The 14,153-nt window shown below is 36.6% G+C and overlaps 2 protein-coding genes across 2 annotated transcripts; both read left to right on the top strand.

The window, feature by feature from the left end:
• Positions 1-2,465: 2,465 nt before the first annotated feature.
• LOC149075260 (ATP-dependent DNA helicase PIF1-like) lies at positions 2,466-3,665 on the top strand. The gene is made up of 2 exons (XM_089245382.1): positions 2,466-2,955; positions 3,178-3,665. The coding sequence occupies exons 1-2, from the start codon at positions 2,466-2,468 to the stop codon at positions 3,663-3,665; spliced, it is 978 nt and encodes a 325-aa protein (XP_089101508.1).
• Positions 3,666-8,393: 4,728 nt separating this feature from the next.
• LOC149075261 (caspase-2-like) lies at positions 8,394-13,422 on the top strand. Its single transcript, XM_089242579.1, has one exon. The coding sequence runs from the start codon at positions 8,970-8,972 to the stop codon at positions 9,927-9,929; it is 960 nt and encodes a 319-aa protein (XP_089098705.1). The 5' UTR covers positions 8,394-8,969; the 3' UTR covers positions 9,930-13,422.
• Positions 13,423-14,153: the final 731 nt, after the last annotated feature.

Consider the following 14,153-nt stretch of genomic DNA (forward strand, 5'->3'; position numbering starts at 1 on the left):
TCTTAACTCAACCTTTGTAGAAATATGTGCTGTGAATGTGATTAGACATTTTTAATTTCGATAACTAGTGTCAGTATTTTACTTCACTTATCACACTTTTCAGTGAGGATAATATCATTCTATTATCAATTCAGAACCACATAAGAATACTCACTCGAATTCATCCACCGTTATTTTAAACACTGGGGAGATTAATACAGATTAGTACAACTCTTTTCAAAATGAATTAAAAACTATCAATTCAAACAAAAGGAAAAAAAAAGCCATTGTAATTCTCAAGGAATGGTTTATAAATTACTTGAAGTATTCCACCGAGTGCAAGGCAATCGTGATGGTAACAGCACCATAAGTACTCGGAATAGTGATGCCAATCGACTTCACTTGGGGATAAGAAGACGAACACAAAAGTAATTGTCCCCATTTTATTTTCAGCAGCGCCCTCCGAGAATTATTGGATACTCCAGGGGGTTCTCCGCGCACAGAGTTATAGCAAGTGAATGGATGGATGGATGGATCCAGAAAATAGATCTCGGCAGTGAATTCCTTGTTACAGATAAAGTGACGACACAAAACGAAAAGGACAGATTTGGCGAGAAGAACGATACCAAAAGAGAGGAATAAAAACGAGAAGAGAGGACTCGAGGGATTCACCAATTGTCTCTACACCGTGTCAGAAATCCGAGAAAAGACGAATCTCTGCTCAATATACTCCCACGAGTTTATTATTTGATCCTTCATATTTCCTTTAGGAAAACTGTTTTTGATGTCGTATTCAACTGGATTACTTTCTTGTAGTCTATCAGAAAATAAATATACCGGTTGAATAACGTGGATGGTTATCCTTAAAATAAAATTATATAGTGTATCCATGCTATATCAATTAACAAGGCAAAAATTATGATTGGAATTTCACGAATTGTCATTATAAACGTGGCCTTTCGGAATTGATTCCTCCAAAGTCAATATGGCGTTTCATAAATCTTCGCCATCTCCAAGAGAAGAGGTTCTTAACATTTTTCAGCTGCGATCGAAAATCAGCAACAAGATCAGCTTCGCGGCTCATGGGAGTGTTTATTTTTCAAGATTAGTGAAACCAGTGACGCAATAAGTGCATTTGCGACAGGACTCCAAGTGGTGGAGGACCGCAGCGGTTCTGGCGTTCAAATCGATCGTGGAATCTTGATATAGTAACAAAAAAACTGCAAGTGGAATTGAGCGACTCAAGTAAGAAACCCCTGCGAATCAAGTTTGCGTGGTGGCCCAAAGCTCAAAAATCTCTGGCTGTTAGTGAATTTATACGACCCATCTCGGAAGCCCCTGCGAATTAAGTTTGAGTCATCACCCATAGCTCAAGAACATCTACTGCCTAAAATACAAACGTTGCCGCGGGCAATTGATTCCTCCGAAGTCAATATGGCTGATCATAAATCTTTACCATCTCCAAAAGCATGGGTATAATGGATTAAACAAATAACATAACATATTTCAGCGGAGACCGAAAATCAACAAGATCAGTTTCGCGAATCATGGGGCTGTTAGTTTTTCGAAAAAAATATTGAAACCAGTGACGCAATTAGAGCATTCGTGACAGGAAAGTAAGTGTATTTATAAGACACATCTTAGAAGCCCCTGCGAATCAAGTTCCAGTAGTGGCACATAGCTTAAGAATCCTTTTCTGTGTAAGTGAATTTGAATCAGTTATTACCTATGAAGCTCCTGCGAATGTAGTTTGAGTCGTAGCCCCATCACTGTTTGGGCCATGGCAAATCAAGGTAAGCAAATCAGGTTTGGGTCATGACCAATGGCTAAAAAATCCCTGACTATGGGAAGATTTGAACGATCCATCTCTGAAGCTCCTGCAAATCAAGTTTAGGTCAGGAACAATAACTCAAGAGCATCTGTCTCTTAGTGGCTTTGAATGACACATCTCGGAAGCACCTATGAATCACGTTTGTATCGTGATCTGACATATCTTGGAAACCCCTGCGAATCAAAGTTTGAGATTCACAGCTCAAGAATCCCTGTCTGTAAGTGGATTTTTACGACCTATTTCAAAAGCCCCTGCGAATCAAATATGAGTCAAGAATTTCTATGGGCCCCGCCACAGATAGCAACAGGCCTACAACGGTACAAACAATCAACCATTGCACTTCACTCGCAGTTTGATAAATATATGGCAGTCACTTACAAGCATTGCACAGTAACAAACTTCACGTTAGGTTCACAACACATACACGCATTCCAACATACACCTAATAGTGAGAGGTTCCATAGGGGAATATGTACGAGGTGCATGTGTGGTTTAGTGATAGTTCAAAAATCCCTGGCTGTAGAACAAGGAGATGCATACAGTACTATTTTTCATTCTGTTACTGATGGAAATGGTGGACTTTTTTTTCTTGATGCACCAGGAGGTACAGAAAAAACATTCCTCATCAACTTGCTTTTGGCCGAGATACGTAAAGATGGTGGTATTGCTGTCGCCGTGGCTTCCTCTGGAATTGCTTCAACGTTACTGGATGGAGGACGAACTGCACCCACTACACTCGGCTCTCAAATTGCCTTTGAATATGACATGGTCGGAAAATCCCGTCTGTAACATCAGCAAGCATACTGGTCAAGCCAAAGTACTTCAGGCATGCAAGATCATCTTTTGGGATGAGTGCACAATGGCCCACAAAAAGTCTCTTGAAGCACTCAACAGAACCATGCAAGATATCAGAGGAAACTCGAGTATAATGGGAGGTGCTGTAGTTGTTCTTGCAGGAGATTTTCGCCAAACTCTCCCTGTCATCCCACGTTCAACGCCAGTGGACCAACTGAACGCATGTCTCAAAGCATCTCATCTTTGGAAGTACACTAAAAAGTTATCACTAAAGATAAATATGAGAGTTTATTTACAGAGAAATCCGTCGATGCAAAAATTCTCGCATGAATTACTGCGTCTTGGCAATGGCAATTTTCCAACGGATCCGACCACCATGCTATTTTCTTTCCCCCCTGATTTTTGTCAGCTGTTACCGTCGCTCCAGGAAGTTATCAACAAAGTTTTTCCCAACGTCCGTGAAAATTTTAAAAACACCGAATGGTTATGCGAGCGTGCAATTTTGTCACCAAAAAACGACAATGTTAATGCAATAAACATGATAATACAAAGCAAGCTTCCCGATCCCTAAGTTGCTTACAAATCGTTTGACACAGTCGTTGAAAATGATCAAGCCACCTACTACCCAACAGAGTTCCTCAACTCCTTGGAACCGCCGGGATTGCCACCTCATAGACTGGTTTTAAAAGTCGGATCTCCAATTATGCTTCTGAGAAATCTGGATCCTCCAAAACTGTGTAATGGAACCAGGCTAAACATCAAGAAACTTATGGCCAACATCATAGAAGCGACAATATTGACTGGCAGTGGTAAAGGTGAAGATGTGTTCATTCCACGAATGATAACAACTGACTTGCCTTTTGATTTCAAGAGATTGCAATTTCCCATAAAACTTGCCTTTGCCATTACCATCATTAAAGCTCAAGGACAATCTCTCAAAGTTGCAGGTATCAATTTGGAAAATCCATGCTTCTCCCACGGCCAGCTTTACGTCGCATGCTCCAGGGTGGGATCACCTGAAAACTTATATGTACATATTTGCTCCGGAAGGAAAGACTAAAAACATTGTTTATCATAAAGCTTTAGAATGATAGTTTGTAAATTCACAACATACTTTAATTTTTGTAATTATGCAAGTTCGCAACATGTTTTCTCCCGCATTTTTGTAATGACAGAAATTCGCATTTCTATATTATTTTGGCAATTGTGCAAGTACGCAACATGTTCCCTTATCTATTTTTGTAATTATGCAAGTTCACACCATGTTTTTTTTCTCATTTTTGTTAATATACACGTTTGCAACATATTTTATCTCTCAATTTTGTCATTATGCAAGTTCGCAACATGTTTTCTCTTGCATTTTTGTAATTATACAAATTCGCATTTCTATATCATTTTGGCAATTGTGCAAGTACGCAACATGTTCCTTTATCTATTTTTGTAATTATGCAAGTTCACAACATGTTTTTTCTATAATTTTTGTTAATATACACGTTTGCAACATGTTTTATCTCTCAATTTTGTTATTATACAAGTTCCCAACATGTTTTCTCCCGCATTTTTGTAATTATACAAATCCGCATTCCTCTACCATTTTGGCAATTGTGCAAGTTCAAAACATGTTCCCTTATTTATTTTTTTAATTATGCAAGTTCGCAAAATGTTTTTCATTCATTTTTGTCGTTATACAAGTTAGTAGCATGTTTTTCTCTCATTTTTGTTTTTATAAAATGTTCCTCTCATTTTTATTATCCTTTACAAGTTCGCAACATGTTTTCTTTCCCATTTTTGTACCAGAGCAACGCCGGGTATTATAGCTAGTCTATATATACAAGATATACAGAAGACTGGATGTTGTGAAGATATTTATTATTTCAGATGTTAGTTTTTTAAGGAAGGAAAAAACTCATCTCTGCCTCTACCGGGAGTCGAACCCGGGTCCCTCGATTGCCGGACGAGTGCTCTGACCACTAAGCTACAGAGGAGATAGAGATTTTCCTTCGCTAGAGCGTATATATACCGAACGGAACCGTGCAATGGACGGTGAAACCGATCAGCTAATAGCTCATGGACGACGAGCCACCAGAGGGCTATATATATGACATGAATGTCGCTCTCCACTTGTTAATACAAGATATACAGAAGTATATCTTGTATTAACAAGTGGAGAGATATGTAGATATAAAGATTCTGTATATCTTGTATACAAGATATACAGAAGTATATCTTGTATTAACAAGTGGAGAGCGACATTCATGTCATATATATAGCCCTCTGGTGGCTCGTCGTCCATGAGCTATTAGCTGATCGGTTTCACCGTCCATTGCACGGTTCCGTTCGGCATATATACGCTCTAGCGAAGGAAAATCTCTATCTCCTCTGTAGCTTAGTGGTCAGAGCACTCGTCCGGCAATCGAGGGACCCGGGTTCGACTCCCGGTAGAGGCAGAGATGCGTTTTTTCCTTCCTTAAAAAATTAACATCTGAAATAATAAATATCTTCACAACATCCAGTCTTCTGTATATCTTGTATTAACAAGTGGAGAGCGACATTCATGTCATAGTCTATATATATAAAATTGATTTTCTGTGTGTGTGTGTGTGTGTTCTCTATACAAATCTACAATTTTAGATCGATCGTCGCCAAATTTTGCATATATACCAAATGGGACCCGACTCAAACGATAGGCTACTTTAAAATTTCGCCAGACCAGGGCAAATGCCCCAAATTGGCAAAAAACTGTCCGGCAACAATGGTTTTTGGGCCTCAACAATCACTTTCCGAACGTTTACTTTGGTTACCGTGGTTCCTTAGCGATGAGTTTCAGACGTGTTTATGTCTTTACAATGGTTTGTCACTTCTTTAATGCTGTCAGTTATGTATAATAGTTTATGCCTTTATAATGGTTTGCCACATTTTCAATACTCTCAGTAATGAGGCTTTTTGAATAGACTCATCATCACCATCATCGCTTTGATGGTCAGGAAAAGGGTGATCCTCATAGAAATCAGTATTAAAATTTGCCGATTTAACTGCATAAATACGGAAATTTAGTGGGGGGGGGGGGTTCTGCCACATCAATAATTTTAAAAATTAAATTGAATTCTCGATTTTTGAAATATTGAATTCGCTTGGAGATACGAAACCCAGAAAATTAAGTATAATGTATGAAGTAATTAGCCGGATCTACTTTTGAGTTGGATATCCATGCAATAACATTGATTTCAACTTTTTATTTATATCTTCTCAAGCATGAAAATTAATGTCTCCGTATTGTCTTTTGATATTTATTTGCATAAATTCATATAGTTTAGGATGTTTTTAAAATTAGTTATGGGCCCCGTAAAGTGCATCGAAAAAAATTCCACAGCTTTAATTAAGCATTTTTGAAAGCTGAAACAGGCAGATAATTAACTTGAACTTTGGGGGGGGAATAGAAATACATAGCACCCCTTAAAAAAGGAAAGAAAAGTATATATTCATTTCTATGTTTCTTTAAATCTAGATTTGTTTATTTCATGAGTCGCACAGGAAGTCGCCATATTGGTTTACTTAGACACGGTTTGCATGTCCCTCAAAGAAAGAGGGAGATATCACGTGTTTCTAACAGCCTCATTGAAGAAACCCCGGGCAGCGCCGGGTATTATAGCTAGTCTTATATATAAATGCGAAAGTATGTATGTATGTTCTTTATACAAATCTACAGTTTTAGACCGATCGTCGCCAGATTTTGCATATATACCAAACAGGTCCGAGATTGAACCGCAGGCTACTCTAAAAGTTCGTCAGAGCTGGGCAAATGCCCGAAATGGGCAGAAAAACTGTCAGGCAATAATGGTTTTGGGGACTCAACAATTAATTTCGGAACGTTTACTTTGGTTACCGTGGTTTCCAACAATGCGTTTCAGACGTGTATATATGCCTTTACAATGGTTTGTCACACCGTTAATTCTGTTGTTATAACAGTTTATTCCTTTATAACGGTTTGTAACTTTTCCAATCCTTCCAGTAATTGAAGAAAACCTGGCAAGAGCGCCGTTTATTTCTGCTAGCCTATATAGAGGGTATCCTGTAAGTGCTAATGCGGCCTTTAGCTCATCAAAAGCCCATCGTAGAGGTATAGTTTCAATTTAAAAAATGCGTAAAAGGCGTTTGAATAATATTCGCTGCACAAGCTGGACTTATGACGTCGCTAACAACAGAGAACAACAACTACGCTGACAAAACTGGGAATAAAAATGTTCAACGCCAACTGATGAACTCAATGCTTGCCTCAAATCATCAACACTCTGGCACGAAGTTGAAAAATTATCATTATCCACCAACATGCGAGTTCAACTGCAAAATGACTCAGGACTGCTATCATTTTCACATCAGTTGACCAACCAGTAGACGCAAGAACTGGACCGATTACGTTCCCAAATGGATTTTGCCAGTTGTTAAACTCAGTTCAAGAACTTGCAGACAAAGTCTTCCCAAACATTCAACAAAATGACCAAAACCATGAGTGGCTTTGTGAGAGAGCCATTCTGGCACCGAAAAATTACAATGTGAACAAGATCAACGAAAAAATCCTAAAAATTATTCCAGGAGACTCCACATCTTACAAATCGGTTGACACTGTCACAGACGTTTAGTTCTGTATCCTGCAGATTTTCTGAACTCCTTTGGATATTCCGGGTGTGCCACCACACAATTTGACCCTCAAAGTCGAAGCACCTATAATGCTTTTAAGAAATTTGGACACACCGAGACTCTGCGTGAAGAAATTGCACAATTGCATCATTGAAGCAACGATTCTAACTGGATGTGACAAAGAAAAAGAAGTCTTAATTCCACGTATCCCAATTATCACCGAAGAAATGCCATTCACTTTCAAGCGATTACAGTTCCCGATTCGTTTAGCTTTTGCCATGACAATCAACAAAGCTCAAGGCCAGTCGTTAGCAGTGGCAGGTATCAACCTACTTGAGCCCATTTTTTCACACGGACACCTTTTCGTCACTGTTGTGTAATAGCAAAAATAGTTCATTTGTTGGTAATAGCAAAAATTTGTACATCTACACACCAGATGGAAAAAGAAAAAAATATTGTGTATCCACAAGCGATTGCCTGAAGATTTTAATTAGAATATTTAAAAATAAAAGTAATTTTTTCTTACTTGATGCAGAAATTTTTTTGATTAAGAAATAATTAATAAGCTATACATATATAAATTTTTTACGGGGCGGGCAACGTCGCCGGGTATCAGCTAGTATATATGCAATATATCCGGCTTATGTATTTGACCGGTCCTGGCCTTTATATTTGTAGCTTTGAATGTTTATATATGTGACTGCTTTGTTTTGTTTGTTGTGCTTTTGTTATTGTAATAACTAATGACCTTTGACTATTTTTTTAAATAATGTTTTTATTATTGTCAGTATCTGTGACTATGATTTATTTAATGCTTTTGTCATTATCTGTGACAATGTCTTTTTCACGGTTTTTGTTATTTTGATTTAACTTTGACAAAATAATTGCATACTTTGATTATTGTTATTGTATTTGTGAATATAATATAAAGGGAATATGGAATAATATAACAATATTATTTCGAATATAATCGAAAGCCTTTCTTATTCTCATTTCCTTGATTTTGTTTTTGGCTTTTGTTTTTGTCATGATTTTGGCATCTCTTTTTACTTTTAATACAATTCTTCATTTCTGCTAATGATCAGAGGATCGTTATAGTAGCCGAAAGCCCTGTATAATCGTATTGAATGGAATTATGAGTCATGAAGCCGTCAGCAGGCAGAGCGCTTCAAGCGCTTTGTCAGGTGTATAATTGAAGAAGCAGCAGCAGGTATCAAAGCCGCTTGAAAAAGGTCTCTTAATGCAGCTTTGGCAGGTATGGATGACAAGAATTATTCGACAATTATGAGTCGTGCTGTAATTGAGAAAAAATTGTTTTTCCACTGAAAATGATCATTTCTCGGAATCGGGACGTGCGTGCAGTTACGGCGCCGTTTACGTCTCACAAAGAGAATTGTGGTGTCATCAACTGATTGTTCCAAATCCACATCATGGATGGCGAGTATAAGAATTTCTTAAAAGCGAATTACAAGAAAGTGGCTCAAATGATTGATCTCAATCAATTGATGGTTTCTCTGATTCGAAAGAACATTTTTTCTCGACAGACATTGGAAAATATCTACAGCGCTCAGACTGAAACAGATAGAAAACACAACCTACTTCTGGAGCTGCAAAGGCATGGGCCAAATGATTTCCATAACTTCACTGAAGCTCTTCAGGACACAGGGAAGTGGCAGAGTTTTTTAAAATATGTTCTGGTGCAAGTGTCAATTTGGATGTTCAAACACCAATGACAACTGTGACAGAATTGTTGCTGGGAACAGGCGAAATTGACTTGAACAGAAGAGCCATTGGTGAATCAGAGAAGACTAAAGGAAAAACGAAAAGCCATGCTCCTTCTAGTGGTGAAGTATGGGAATTGAATGTAAAACCAGCAACCAAGTTGAAGACGGGACAATTTATCTATAAAATGACCAGTAAACCGAGAGGTTTGTGTCTCTTGATAAACAATGTCAATTTTGTTATTGCGAAAGATGAGCGCAAAGGGTCTGAAAGAGATGCTATATTATTGGAGACAGTGTTTACAGATCTTAACTTCAAAGTGATACTAAAGACAGATTTGAAGGCTTTGGACATGTATTCAGAGTTGCAAAAATTTGCTAACAGACCTGAACATTGGCTTTATGATTCGTGTGTTGTGATAATTCTTTCTCACGGAGAAAATAACATTATATATGGTACAGACAAAGATCCAGTGAAATTATCAGATATAAAAGCAATTTTCAATAACAGGAATTGTCCGGCTCTCCATGAAAAGCCCAAAATGTTTTTTGTTCAAGCATGTAGAGGGAGAAATTATGATTGTGGAGTGCCAAAAGGAGGAGATTTTGCAGATGTGTGCAAAATAAAAGCTGAAGAAACAGGATTGGAGAAGGCTGATGCCCTACCAAGAAATGATGTTTCAATTATTAAAAAAAATGATAGATTGCCCTTAATAACAGACATGCTCATTTCTTATTCTACTGTTGAGGGCAACACTTCTATTCGTAATGAAGTCCTTGGTGCTTGGTATTGTCAAGAACTTGTTCTCGTGCTCATGAAGCGATCCTGGAATACTTCGCTTCTTGAAATGCTGGCTGAAGTTGATCGAAAAGTTCAAAAATATGTCTCTCATGATGGTGAGAAGGAAGCTACATCTGTCACCATGGATGGGTGGAACAAAACACTTTACTTTAACCCAAAAATTTAAGGACATGTTTATTTCCTCAATCCAGAGTGGTTATATGTTGAGAACATTTTTTGAAAATTATTGACCAAGATGCACAGGTGTATGCATGCACAAAAGGCCAGCGCCCCTATTTCCAAGATGATGAAAAGTTCAAATATTGATAGAAAGTTCTTTTTTTTTATACTTTTGAATGTTGGTTGGTAACTCAGAATTTCTATGAAAGTTATTCTTTGTCTCTACCCCAAAATCTACCAGTGCTCTAAAAGTTGGTTCTGTTTACACCCCTGCTGTGGTTCAATGTTCATATGAATTTATTTGCTTTAGGGCATTGTGATTTTAAGTTACGGTGGAACTCTTATATTATGATGCTCAAGGGACTATATGGGAAAAGTATCGTTATAGATGGAACATATCAGCACTATGGGAAGTGTGGCCGAATCAGGGAATGAAGTAATATTGTTATATCGTTACAGAGCATGTTATCATACAGGATTTTTGTGAATTGAAATGTTTTTTTATAGGCTTTGATATAGTAACCCACAAGAGGGAGACCCCCCAGATATTGACCATATTTTTATAAATTTTTATTCTGAATCCACTGGAAAAATTGCTTAGTAAATTGTGGGTTCATTCAGAGTGGTGGGGGGACAACGGTCCCAACCTGAGATTTTTGCCTTATATTTATAAAATATTAGTTGTAATCCAGGTTGGTTTCTGACGGAAGAAATGGAAAAAAACAAAGAAAAAAGAATGTGCAATAATTATATATATATATAATATAGACATATTAAGTATACATAATTGATATTTATTATTTCATTTCATTGGTTGTGATATAATATCAAATAAGTTTTAAAATATAAAACGATAGAAAAAAATTCTGTGCCAAATATATTACATGTAAACAGTTGGAGACACAATTTGGGCCAATTCTATTTCACATTACTGGTTGTGGGAGCTACAAGCCTAAAAAAAACGCTCTCCTTCCCTTTGAGTAGACTTTATGCACATGTGCTAGTTGGGCATGGCCTCCTATGAAAATTATTCCATGGACATTTACTAAATCACTTAACATGTAAACACTTTTTTGAAAACTGGACAATTTAAAATTTTTTTAAACTACTAAATCACTTAACATGTGTAAATAAGCGTTTAGTTGTGGCAGTGAAATCATCTGTTGAAGACAGAAAACAACTTTTGAGGAATTACTGCGGAATATTTTTATCGAAAATAAGAATTATTCTCAAGTTATTTATAATAGTCCTTCCAGAGAATATTCTCCTCAATGAAGATATTCTTAATAAATAATTTGAGAATAATTTTTATTATTTTCAATAAGAATATTCTGTAGTAATTTATAATACAGGGTGTTTCAAAAAGAAACCAATCCATAATCACCCCCCAATGACAACTTTTAGTTTGAGAATATTCTGCTGGTCATGGTGAGAGGTTTTAAAAGTTTGATTATACGAAGATTTTAGAAACCTTTAGATTAAAACCTTAAAAAGTTATTTAGAATTAGATGAATTTTAAATAACTAAATTAGTGATTATCCATAGTATTCAATATATACCCTGTGCTGCTGCTCTGGTCTATCCCAGCAATCTACCACCCCAGGTACACTATATTACTTAATTTGGTAAATACTGGTCTGTGGAGTGAACTTGCTTTCCCAAATGTCTCAACGATATCCTTCATGTATCCAACTTTATAATATATGAAGATAAAATTCTGATATTTTTTCATCCAGCAATGGTTATGAAAAACGTTAAGTCAATTTAATTGCACTTGAAATTATTGAATCTATAATGAGTTATTGCTAATAATAAAAATATTCATTATGAAGTTAACAATTTCTTCAGAAAGTTTAGATGTTTAAATAAATGGAACTTCAAATAAATTGAATGGTATTTCAATTATAAAACACAGTGTGTTTTATAATTGATTCCCCCATATTCTGTAGCAGGGTCCCCAGGCTGAAATTTTTGGGCGGCCCTTTAGCCAGACTGTTCACAGGCCCTTTCACAGTGAATTTATAGCATGAAAAGGCAAAAAAAAATTATGGTAATTGTGCTGGGCTGGAGCCTTGTCAGCCGCACCCTGCTGTACAAATCTGTTCTAAAGATTGAAAAAGGTTGTGTTTCACCAGTCTGATGAAGGAATTCCTAAAGTTTTCATACTTGTTTCACTAAGGCCAGGATTACACTATAAAAGTTTGATAAAATATCTTTTATAAAATTTGAAAAATTCCACCAATAAGATCACCGGTTGCATATGTTCGTACATAACTGATGCACTTATTGGTTGCATTTTTTGAGTTTGATAAAAGAACTTTTATTAAAATTTTATAGTGTAATCCTGGACTAATGACTATCAAACATCTTACAGTATCATAACACATTGGATGGGAATCACCATATAGTTTTATACCCAAAACAATGGTTAAATGCCTGGCCAATTTCATGTGATGCTGTTTGGGAATCAAGTTGGAAAAGAAGATAAGGTCTATTCACATCACACACAATAGTCATAGCACATCTGTTCTGTGATTAAGCCTCATCTCAATTTAAAAAAATATTCTTTGTTCTACAGTATTAGATCTATTTCATTCACACTCAAGTGAAGTTCATAATCCCTTTGCAAGTGAATGTTGTCGGGTATTGCTATCAATAAATTTGCTATAATGTTGTTGATGAAGTTAAATTCATATTAACTTTTTTCTCTGTTGATATTTGTATTTTGTATGAAGATGTTGACGTTTTTGGAAAATATTTTTTAAAGCATTTTATTGCTTGTAATGTGTTAGCTATATGTTCATATATGTTAGATATGTGTTTTGATATTTAACTTGCACTGTCAGACAAGGCTTGACAAATCCTAGTTGCCATAGTGACTAAAAAACTGGTATTGTCACCTAAAATTTTTATCTGTGATTATTGGCCAAAAGGAGAAACTTCGCACAAAAAATATTTGGTTGGCGCCTAGATTTTTTCTCCATGTAAAGACAAATCGAAAAAATTCTTTATTCACCAGCCAAATTTCTTAAAAGCCAAAAATAATTTTAATTTCATGAAAAATAGCCCTCAATAATTTTTTTTTTTTACTTTTCTGAGACTGAAAGACACGATGCCATGAAATCAGAATGTGTTATTCATGTGTTATACACTCCAGTTTATTAATCAAATTAAAAATAAATTTTATTGCAATTTTGTTTTGTTACTCTCATTTTATTGAGAGGAAACTGTCCAGAACCATCTTGTTTTGGGCCATTATTTGACTCCAATATACTGTATGAAGACCTTACATTTTCATTTTGAAATTCTTTTTTTTTTTCTTTCTTATTCTCATTTAAGAGTTATTGCAATAAAAAAAAAGCATGTAAGGAATCAATGTCAATCAAATAAGGTTCTAACAATTAACCCTTACAGCAGCAGCAATCCCGAGTTAGGGGCTATTCAAGTATTACGTCAGCAGCACCCCCCCCCTTTCCCCCCTTGTCAGCAAAATTTCGTCAGCAGCTTAGAATATTTCATATCTTCAAAAAAGGGGTGGTTTATGACATAAGCAACCTTCAAACTCCTTTTCCCGTTGTCATCAAATCCGAAGCCCCCTCCTCTTCCCCCCCCCCCCAATGCTGGCGTAATGCTTTAGTGACCCCTTATCATGTCTTAAAAGCCTCTCATCTCGAACCCAGCTAGCTCTGTACAGGGAGCTTTGCCTGATAACATGTTATCCTTCCCTCCGCGTCAATCAACTGCTAGTGGGAGAGATTAACTTTTGTTCAAGTGCTGATAACAGAAAGGGAGAAAAGGGATTTTTTTCTTTTTCCTTCCATGTAATATAAGATTATGAGCGCAACAAAAATAACAGAAAACAGTTTTTTTTTTTATAGTTACAGTAGAACTTTTTTGCAGGCAAAAAAAAATTTGACCTAAAAGATGGATGACCATTAATCGGCGGATAGAAATTCATACTTCAATCATACAATGGGAAATTATTTGACCGTGAAAGAGGGGTGACCGCATCCGAGAGTTTTTACTGTATTTTGTGTGGGGGGGGGGGGGGGAGGAGTGCGTTGTAAAATGTGCATCAATGCCGTACCGTCGAACGGCGCTTCAAAGTGTGTCCTCGATGTTTTACCGATGGGTAAGGCCAACAAGTATACAGTAAAACTTCTCTTTCACAGGCACCAATGGGACAAAAAAAAAATTTCCGTAAAGGAGTATCGGGCCTCATTGAGAAAAA

The sequence above is a fragment of the Pholcus phalangioides genome, unplaced genomic scaffold (assembly GCF_987345545.1).
Source record: "Pholcus phalangioides strain wild (caught in Gottingen) unplaced genomic scaffold, Ppha-v1.0 ptg000015l_1, whole genome shotgun sequence".
Lineage (NCBI taxonomy): Eukaryota > Metazoa > Arthropoda > Arachnida > Araneae > Pholcidae > Pholcus > Pholcus phalangioides.